At 41.0% G+C, this 10,518-nt stretch overlaps 1 protein-coding gene across 1 annotated transcript; it reads left to right on the plus strand.

Annotated features, from left to right (window-relative positions):
- The first annotated feature begins 843 nt into the window (after positions 1-843).
- Positions 844-8,290, plus strand: actr10 (actin related protein 10). The gene is made up of 13 exons (XM_047573436.1): positions 844-1,055; positions 1,820-1,892; positions 1,983-2,065; positions 2,241-2,349; positions 2,907-3,014; positions 3,186-3,253; positions 3,420-3,499; positions 4,150-4,185; positions 4,889-4,968; positions 5,084-5,157; positions 5,289-5,370; positions 7,101-7,302; positions 7,388-8,290. Exons 1-13 carry the CDS (start codon positions 979-981, stop codon positions 7,567-7,569), a joined length of 1,254 nt encoding a protein of 417 aa, XP_047429392.1. The 5' UTR covers positions 844-978; the 3' UTR covers positions 7,570-8,290.
- The last annotated feature ends 2,228 nt before the right edge of the window (positions 8,291-10,518 follow it).

Genomic DNA, 10,518 nt, shown 5'->3' on the forward strand with positions numbered 1-10,518 from the left:
GGACAGCTCCTTCACCTCAAGTCAAAGGTCGTGCGCTTCTCACAGTTTGTGTCTAATTTCCCTCACCAATAAACACACATACATATATATGTGAGCTTACTGGGTGTACTCAGGATTTGGACACTGAGATAAAATCGATAACAGTGAAATAGCTGCATTATACAGTAAATGGGGAATGATGCAGCCCTGGATTCAATTTCGAGATGTTACTGAAAGTTGTGAATCACTATCACCTCATCATAATCTCACCATCACGTCATAGCACTGTTTGATTCTAATACTTGGAGTGATCTGTAGTCTGGTGACTTTTAGGGTTTATTCTGTGTGTTTTAAGGTGTTCTCCGGGTCCCCTCTGTGTTTTTGCTCCAAGTCACCTCATTGCCGTCATGACTTTGGGTATAAGGGACACTCTTAAGACAACAGTTTACCAATTTTGGGAAGATGACACTAAAAGAGGCCTGTTGATGGACACTGGTGCTGCCCGTATCCTTTTCCCGTCCTCTTGTAGTCTCTGACTTAAGGGAATACTTTTCTATTTTGTCCTCTGCAGCTCAGCTTACTACTTGTGACAACACGCACATGATTTACTCACTGATTCCTTGATTATTCTTAAGCTTGCATTTTAAGCAAATTATTGGGAAAAGGGTGGTTTTACCATTTGCCTACTATGCTATTACACTATGATTCTAACAGGACTTGAAGTCTCTTAAAAATCATAACAAAAAAGGAAATCATACTCTACTACTACCGTGACCTTAAAAGTTGTCTGGGGTCCTGTGTTGATACACATGTGAGGTTTCAGCGCTACTCTTCATCTTTTTGATCAGGCGAACCTCAGTGAAGACCCCGCCCTCTGAGTGAAGACCCCGCCCATGCCAACAGGAAGACAACAGACGTCTGAGACGATGCTAGTCTGCTCTTCTCGGCACTAATAATTACAGATATTATTTTCACCCCAACGCCGAACACATCGGTAAAATGCCAATATTTGATGGGCTGGGAAGTGGAGGAGAGAAGACTGCCATTGTCATTGATTTAGGAGCAGCATACACAAAGTGAGTATCAGACGTTAGCACTGCTAGCCTTGTTAGCGTATTATGCTAACACGTCTGTCTGTTCTTCTAGCCGCCCATATATTCACCATGTATGTTTTTAGGATAACTTGACATTTAAAGTCCTACAGATACAGTTTCGACAGTACAAATAAATCTTAAATAGCTCTAGTATTTAATACCGCGGGGATGTTAGCCAATAAGCTACCCAGTCAATGCTATGTAAAGTGAACGTGCCAGTGTTTAGCTAGCGTTAGCTAAGTCCAGTTTAGACCAGGGATAAATCCAATAAGGCTAAGCTAATGAAATGTAGCCTACTGAACCCCCTGGCATGCAGATAAGCTCACAGGATAAAAGTCTGAAGTCAGTCTCACTAAGAAAAAAAGTGGAGCTATACATGTTCCTTAATAACCACTATTTTGCTGGGGGAGAAACTGTGTGAAACTAGTCACATGAAGATCCAGTAAGAGGACTGTTCTCTTCTAAATAATGATGTCTTTGTCTGCAGTTACTGGTCTGCAATCTTTAGCACAGAGATGCACTGTTAGTTTATTTATAACAGCTGAACTTTAAGGGTGATACCATCTTATAAAATGCATAAGTTTGCAGTTTTGAATGCATGGTGCTAATTTTTTTTTTACTTGTTTTTCTTGTAAGCATTAAAAGTGTTTCTGAAAACAATCACTCACAATAATCTTGATTGTAAATGTTGTTGAATCTTTGCTGTACATCTTCACAACTCGGCTGACTGCCTCCTTTTCTTGCAGATGTGGCTTTGCAGGGGAAACGGGGCCCAGGTTCATAATACCGAGCGAGATCCGCAAACCGGGGCAGCAGCAGGTGAGACACTGCGGCGCCCTTCAGAGTGTAGTTATTTGGAACAACAGTGTCCAGTATGTTGATGTGTTTTTTTTTATGTTTCACCTTCAGGCCACCAAAGTGGTCCAGTACAACATCAACACAGAAGAGCTTTATGTCATCCTCAAAGAGTTTATCCATATGCTGTACTTCAGGTGAGAGTCTCCTGTTTTCTGTAGAAATAGTGAAAGTCAGTGAATGTTTTATACTGTAATTAAAGAGCAGATTTCATTGTTTTCAGCTATAATGGTTTGCAGCGGCAAACTGATAATATTATAAATACAAAACCTATCAAGAGTGGCTTTAAGTTTTTCCGTTTGCCTCAATCAGGCACCTGTTGGTGAACCCTCGCGACAGAAGAGTGGTCATCATCGAGTCCATCCTCTGCCCATCCCACTTCAGAGAGACACTCACCAAAGTTTTCTTCAAACAGTTTGAGGTACCACAAGAGAGCACATGAATGTTTTGTGTAAAACGCAGATTATGTTTGGAGTATGCGTTACTGTGGATGACATATCCCTGAACGTATAAATTATTTCTCACACAGAGCAGTCGTCTTGTTTTAACTGTAATTCACTTTCATTTAAAACTGATGATGAACCAGAGTTCCTCCATATATTTTCATAATTTTAGTATATTGAGAAAATATGATGAAATTCTGTTATAGATATTTGCAGATTATAATCCTTTTAAGAGCTTATCTGTTTGTCATTCCAGTGCTTTCTTTTTATGACTGACACCCAAAACTGTATTTGAAAATAAAAAATATGATGCTGTGGGTCAGGATTTGGACACTGAGATAAAATCAACAACAGTGAAATAGCTGCATTATATAGTAAATGAGGGGTGATGCAGACCTGGTTTAAATTTCAAGACATTATTGGAAGTTGTGCATCGATATCACCTGTCATAGCACTATTTGATTTTAATACTAGGAGTGATCTGTAGTCTGGTGACTCTGAGGATTTATTCTGTGTGTTTGATGTTGTTCTCCAGGTCCCCTCTGTGCTTTTTGCTCCAAGTCACCTCATGGCCGTCATGACTTTGGGTATCAACTCTGCGCTGGTGATGGACTGTGGACACACGGAAACACTGGTGCTGCCTGTATCCTTTTCCCGTCCTCTTGTAGTCTCTGACTGAAGGGAATACTTTTCTATTTTCTGTTTTGTGACACTTCTGAATTTTTAAATGCAAACTTAGGAGTTACTGCATTGTTATAAACTTTCATTTTAAGGTTATGTTTCTTACTAACCTTCCTTAACTGTTGTAAATCAGGTATATGAGTGTACTCCTATTCTCCCAGCTTGGGAGGCTTTGCCTCTGGGAGGAAAGGCCATCCATAAGTAAGTAGCTCTTAGAGGGTTTTGGTAAGCTGCTGTCCTGTAATACTATTTTATGCACACTCAACTGTAAATATAATGAGTTTCACACAATGTCTTGTGCGTTGTTTTAACATCTAGAGACTGAACCTTTAATTTAACATACTTATATTTGTGTTTATCATCATAGGGAGTTAAATGGACTCCTCGTGGAACAGTGCACCGTGGACACAGACACCACCACAGGGCAGAATGTACCGGCTGTCATTGGTAATTACAGAAAATCTACACACACCAGTCTGACTTTGTCTTTTAAAACTGATACTCTAGCGAAGAAATAACTGATATAAACTGCTGATTTGTTTTAGTGTAACAAGCGCAGAAAACTATAGTAGCTATAACCCATTGTGCATCATTTGCTATTCCTAACACGAGCTTGTTTCTGTGTGAATAATATATATGCATTATGCCTATTTTAAAGTTTTCTCTCCACACTGGAGAGGAAGCCAAACTGAGTGGCTGAGTGTTGCAGCAGAGCGTGACAAGCTGCACGTATATACATCAAAAATTTAATAAACAGGGCCTCTCTTTTGACTGCACTGTTGAACTGTATTCCTACAGTAAGCGCGCCGGGGCCGAGCCTCTGCAGTGAACTCTTAAACTTCACTGAGAAAATATAAAGCCCCAAATCTGAAGTTTATGCTGCGTTTGTAAAATGACAGCAGTGACAACAATATAGATGTCTGATGAAGGAGTTCATCACTAAGCAGTCACACCTGATACTTGTGCTTTGCTGCTGCCTCAGCTTTTACTCCACCAACCGCTGATTCAGCCTCGCTGTAAAGCTAACGCAGAAGCAAAATGGGGGGGAAATGGCTGATAGGTGCACAAGTGAAGTAAAGAAATGTTCTTTTCCTCAGGAACAATTCCAGAAGAAATTGTGGAGGATATTAAGGGTAAGTTTCAATCAGTTATTTTTCTTGTAAAATCTGCACCTCTTGCTTTTGTCTCATGGGGGTTATTGATCTTTTTTTTATTGCCGCTAAAGGCAGCATTTCCTCACCGCTATAATTGAAACATGTTTTTTCAGTCACTAATGCACTTGAGATTCTCCTAAACTGAACGAGGCACTGACAGTTTCATCTACTCTTCTAAGCCCGTTGCTGCTTCTTTTATCCTCTTTTTCCCTTCGGATATTCTCACAGCAAAACCAAACTGCAATATTTCTATCATCAGTGACCCCTTGTTGCATAGAAATGATTTATGTGTTTACAGGGTATGGGAGTTTTCTACTTATTTATGTTGACACTTGAATGAGTCTCATTTCATTTGTCTGCAAGAAAACCACGAAAAGAATTAATGTAATTGTTTGAAATTAGTTTGTTTGTTGGATAATTATGAGTAGTAGGATTATTGGCATCAAAATAAGAACTTTGTTTTAATTCTGATTCAAATATATAATTGACTTGCTTCATGCTGCAACGTGGCCCTTACCAGTTGTTTAGCTGCAGGTTTGACTGGGTGCAGTTTGTTTCTTATAATCTTTTAATTCATATCAGTAATTTTAACAAGTCACAGACAATAATACAATGACTTCAAATGCTTCTCCTCAGTCACGGGCATCCTTTAATTATGTGGTTTTCTGTTTGTCGTTTACAGTCAGAACCTGCTTTGTCAGTGACCTGCAGAGAGGCCTCAAGATCCAGGAAGCCAAATTTAACCTGGACGGCACGGCGGAGGTGAGTGATCTGTTTGTATGCTGGTTACCGCAGTTAATCTGTGAGCAAACACTAGTGCAGATAAATACTGTAGAGCTTAGTGAAACTACTCCTTAATTTGTAAATGTGTTTGTAGCGTCCAGCTCCTCCTCCAGATGTCGACTACCCTCTGGATGGGGAGAAAATCCTCCATGTCAAAGGATCCATCAGGTACTATCACGCTGTTTATAATTAGCTTTCAGTAATGGAAGGAGACATGGCTCCTATTTCTCTCTATATGTGAAAAATTTCTTGGTGTATTCATTTTAAAATTGCTGGTTTATGTCTTCTTCTTTTTCCAGGGACTCTGTGATGGAGATGCTGTTTGAACAGGACAATGAAGAGAAGAGTGTGGCCTCTCTGATACTGGACACTCTGGTCAAGGTACTAGTACATGCTGCTAATTCAGTTATATGGCCTAGCATGCTGTTATATTTGGGACTGGTCTGTTACTTTCTGTAGTCTAAAACTGAGTAGTACAGGTGTACACCAGTGATGTTTTCCTCATAAATACCTCTGCCTTTAGAAGAATATAAATATGGGAGTTTTTTTCTGGATTGCTAAAGCCCAGTCGAGAGAGTTTTAAATCACCTACAGTCTAAAGCCAAGTGTTACAAAGGTGAAATATTACTATTAATACTGCTTTGTGTTGAAAAGGCTTGAAGAATTTTAGCAGTTCCTGAAACTGCTCGAAATGTTTTCCCATGTTGCACAACTTCCTCTCATTTTCCTCTTTCATTGCCTTTATAAAATGAATCACAGTCAATATCATTTGGCTTTATTTCGATCATATTGTCCAAGTAAATCTCTTTATTATCAAGTAACTACAAATATATAAGTGCATAACAATTCACCCCTTCCAAGTCAATGTGGACAGGCCTCTGCAGGTTTACACATCTGGACACTGCAGTTTTACTCTAATAAAACAACCACATGTGTTTGGCAGGGACCGGGTGTGAACAGCACATTTTATGTCTAGCCCACAAATTATTGTTTATTGGATTGACGTCTGGGTTTTGACTCGGCCTCTCCTGAACATTTGACTGGTTGTATTGAAACCATGTCTGTGCACCTTTCACTGTATGTTCTGGGTTAGACTGAACACATAAATGGGGCACAAGCAACTGCAGTTTAAAACCATGTGGAGTCTGGTAAATCGGTAGCTGTGTAATCCTCAACTGTCTTAACATTTGCCTTAAAAATGGAACAAAACAACTGGGTTGACAATGAAGTCCAAACTTTATCTAGTCTACATGTAGTGATGTTGCTGTACCAACTGCCAGCTGACCATTGCATCATTTAAGTGTTCACATTGACTGTGTGAATGCAAATGAAAAAAAAAGGCATGGAAGTTATGTAGATCTCGAGATAACTCCCCAGAGTTTAGTCCTTAGAACAGTTTGATCTGATGCCTTATTTAACTAGTGGTGAATGATGTAGAGCTTTTTGACATGGTCCTAGTCTAATGCATCTGTCCTCTAATAAATCATACCAGTGTTGTGGAAGTTTAATGTTTTTTTGGGTGACTGCAGTCTGCTGTAAAAATGTATTACATTATATAATACAGTGCACGTCATCGGATGTTTGCCTCATTAATCTTTCTTTTTGCTGGACCGAGTTTACGTCTAATCATCCTGCTGCGCACCTTCACTATCTTTGGAGGAATTCAGCAGTTCCCAATACAATTTAAGTGCGGTTACTCTCAGCTGTGGCCGTTCAGCGTAGCCGAAGGCTGTGTTGTTGTTCGCTGTGGGAAGGAAGTCAGCCCAGGACAGCCTAATTAATCTCATAAGGTGCTGCAGCCTCAGACTTCCACTGTAATGCCATTAAAATTCTTCGCAGGGCTCTACTCAGAATGTATTTCAATAAGGTAGCTCCCTAGAGACTTACATGCTATAGAAAGTAGTGCATGAAAGGAAGTCGTAGCTACTTTCATCCATCATCATTTGTTTGAATCTGTCCAATTAAGTACAAGCTGTTCTGTAGAGCTGGGTTGGCTGCTTCCTTTACCATTTCTTTCTTCCTGTGGGACTGATATAAAGAAGAGTGGATGTTTGTTGTTTCATCTATACTGACCAGGATATGTCCGTTTGTGTTCATTTTTTTTCCCCCAGTGCCCCATTGACACTCGTAAAGTGCTCTCCGAGAACCTGGTGGTGATCGGAGGCACGGCCATGCTGCCCGGCTTCCTGCACCGCCTGCTGGCAGAGATACGCCTCCTGGTGGAGAAACCCAAGTACAGCAACGTGCTGGCCAGCAAGAGCTTTCGCATCCACGCTCCGCCTGCCAAGCCCAACTGCACTGCCTGGCTCGGAGGTCAGATATGAGATTCAGTTTAAATATTCGCCACCGCCTGCTGCACTGAAGGTTTTGGTTATAACATCTGTGAACTGTTCTCCAGGTGCCATTTTTGGGGCTCTGCAGGACATCCTAGGGAGCAGGTCGGTGTCTCGGGACTACTACAACCAGACCGGTCGCATCCCGGACTGGTGCTGCTTGAGCTCACCTCCACCTGAATCTCTGTACGAAGCAGGAAAGACCCCTCCTCCTCTAATGAAGAGAGCCTTCTCCACAGAGAAATAGACTATACTGTAACATAATTAAAACAATGTACTCCAGTTCACCAGTTCAAGGTCAGGTTAATGCGTAAAAACACAAACAGCTTAAGACGCCTTTATGTTGAGTTGTCAACCTTAAGTTTGATGTGCAGATTTCAGACCGACAGAGACTGGCCGGTTCATTACAGTGTTTAAATTGGAAACAGTTCCTGTTGCTATGTGCGTCCCTGTCGCCTGTTGTAATCTCATTGAGCAACACCCTGAATCTGTACGTGCTTCCACTCAAATTCTTTTTTGTTTTGTCTGCGTGTAAACTGAAAAACAGCGCTCAGCAAAAAAGTGGAAATTCGTCAGCATACATACAGATGGTGTTGCTACATGCTGGAGTAAACAGACTTTATGTCACTGTAATGTATAATGAAACTTTGACTCAGTTTTCAAAGAGTCTTTCAAGAGAAAGCTACCATTTATTTATTGTTTGTACCCCCCCCCCCCCCACTCACACAGGCATTCTGAGTGTTTCCTAATTAACATCTTCTCTGGTTTAAGTTACACCTGAGAAAACAAATAAGGTGTAAGTTGTCCTGCCCTAACAGTTGCATTTAGAGAGGAGATTTATTATTATTTTGTAATCGTGCGTGTGCACACCCACACAATACATGTTATGTAGGGACGTTTAAAACAAATACATGCATCCGTTCTCTGTAACAATCATCACCACTAATAAATATTCTTTTTGAATCAGACAAGCTTTTCATTCATTTTTACTTTTAGGATAAATTTTAGTAAATCAAGTATTTTATGAATGTGTGACAGTTGTTACACATTCAGTTTGTTTGCACGAACACCCCCCTAGACCAGAGGTCTTCAACGTTTTTCAGGCCAAGGACCCCAAACTGATGGAGAGATAAAGTAGGGACCCTTACCTACTGTGTGTGTTATATAATAAACTCAGCTTAGTGCTATTTATAAACAGGCATTATTACTGTCATTTCCCATTCAATATTAAGCTATAAAGCCCTTATCCCTTAACTAAAATATGTTGGATCCATGTTAATGTGTATTTAAAGAAATTTAAATTTGTGGGGGAAATTAAACAACATATAAAAAATGTCTAATCAATCAAAGATTTTGCGACCTCCTGCAGTGCTTCTGCGGACCCCCTATTGAAGACCTATACCTTAGGCTATAAACAGCATTCTGTCAGAAAAGTCCACAGACTTGCTTCCAATACATAGATAATAAGCAAGTTAGTTTGTGCATCGTACCAAATTCCTCATTAATAACGACATAGATACTGAGTTTGTGCCGTCCAGGTCGTCGTAGATCACCATAAATGTCAATTGAAAAAAAAAAAAAAAAACTCTTCTCCCTGAGTGTTGCCATGGCTGCTGCCAAAATTGCTGTCGTTTGTTTGCAGAAAGAGACATCTTCATTTCTCAGTTGCATCGAGGAGAAAATGCTGACATGGCTTCCCAGCATAGATGTTCTTATGTAACCCTAAGGTTTATTACAAAAAAAAAAAAAAAGAATTATATTAGCTGTGAGATTGAATATGTTTCCATCACAGTGTGCTGTTATTTCCTCGTTCAGCCCCGACACGCGGTTAATATCTGCCGTGAGGTTTGCATCTGTTTGGCCTTTTGGGTCACATTAATCACTCAAGAGAGTGTTTGCGCCACCTGACCGCTGTGGGGTTGGGAACCAGTAGCGTTACCCGCGATGCACCTGCAGCTCCGTACTGGCAAAAGAAAGTGTGGGAAACTCAATGATGTTTGAATTTTCGTCAGAGGAGCTAAAACACAAAGTCTGCAGTGATTAAGTTTGAGGTAAATATAAGAAGGTGTGTGTCTCCTCCGGTGAAAGCCGTAAACCTAAAGACCTGTGGTCTGGAAACTTTCTCAATACTTTCATGTCCTGCTGGGGAAAACATCCTTTTTGGTGATTTGTAGGTGAACGTGAAGCAACTTCACATCTGTTTCCATGTGATGCTGCATCATAAAAAAAAAAAAAAAAGATTTATCTACACTATGGAGACTTTTTTGGAGAACGAAGTAACAACGCTCATATTGAAACGGTTAGCGCAGGCCTCCTACCTGTGGATGCGGGCCAGAGTGAGACCACATGGGAACGGTTGACTTTCTCAGATGATCCTTTATTAAACCTTAATTAAAAACAGCCAGGGCCCACATCTGAGGCCATGAAGCAGCGCGGTCCCACCTGCTGCCTCTGCTCCGGCTGAGGGAAACCCCATCCTCCCTTGGCTGCAACTGGGACTGGAGCATCGGCGTGGTTCCCAGAGACGGGAAGCGGCAGCTGTCCATGTGACCTCTGGTTGTCTGACTCGGAAGTCTGAGAAGGAACTTGGGAACGGGAATCCCGAGACCAGCCTGTGAGGAGTGTCAGCGAACAGATTCGTTAAATGACTACAAGGGATTGTTACTCTTTGTGTCATTGATGTTATTGAGCCGTTGTTCTCGGGTCTGTGAACACACTCTTACATTTGTTTGAGAATACATTGATTGATGTCACCGACAATTAGACGGAGGCATCTCTTCTCTAGTGAGCATCAAACTTGGCCCAACTTCAAAGAAGTGAAAGGCAAATTGTGGCGAGAGGGAAGGCATCATCCATCACGGTTATCAGCTCCACTGAGGCTGTTTAATCAGAGCCCACCAGCCACCAGTTATCCCGTGGACAGCGCTAGCTGTGAAAACACACACGAGCCACTCTGATGAATTTAAGGGCACCTCTGTGCTTGTCGTCCACGCCCCGCAGAATGACAGAACAGGAGCTAAAATGTGGCTACAAGTATTGCCTGTAAGTCGAACAAGAACACAATGAGGAGTCAACATTTAACAAACCGACCTGTAAATTAACAGTAAACTAGTGGCAGAAAGAAGAAATTTAAATTTGTGGGGGGAAATCTTAAATATATATAACAAATGTCTAATCAACCAAAGATTTTGCAACC

This window comes from Mugil cephalus, chromosome 21 (genome assembly GCF_022458985.1).
Source record: "Mugil cephalus isolate CIBA_MC_2020 chromosome 21, CIBA_Mcephalus_1.1, whole genome shotgun sequence".
In the NCBI taxonomy this organism is placed as follows: Eukaryota; Metazoa; Chordata; class Actinopteri; order Mugiliformes; family Mugilidae; genus Mugil; species Mugil cephalus.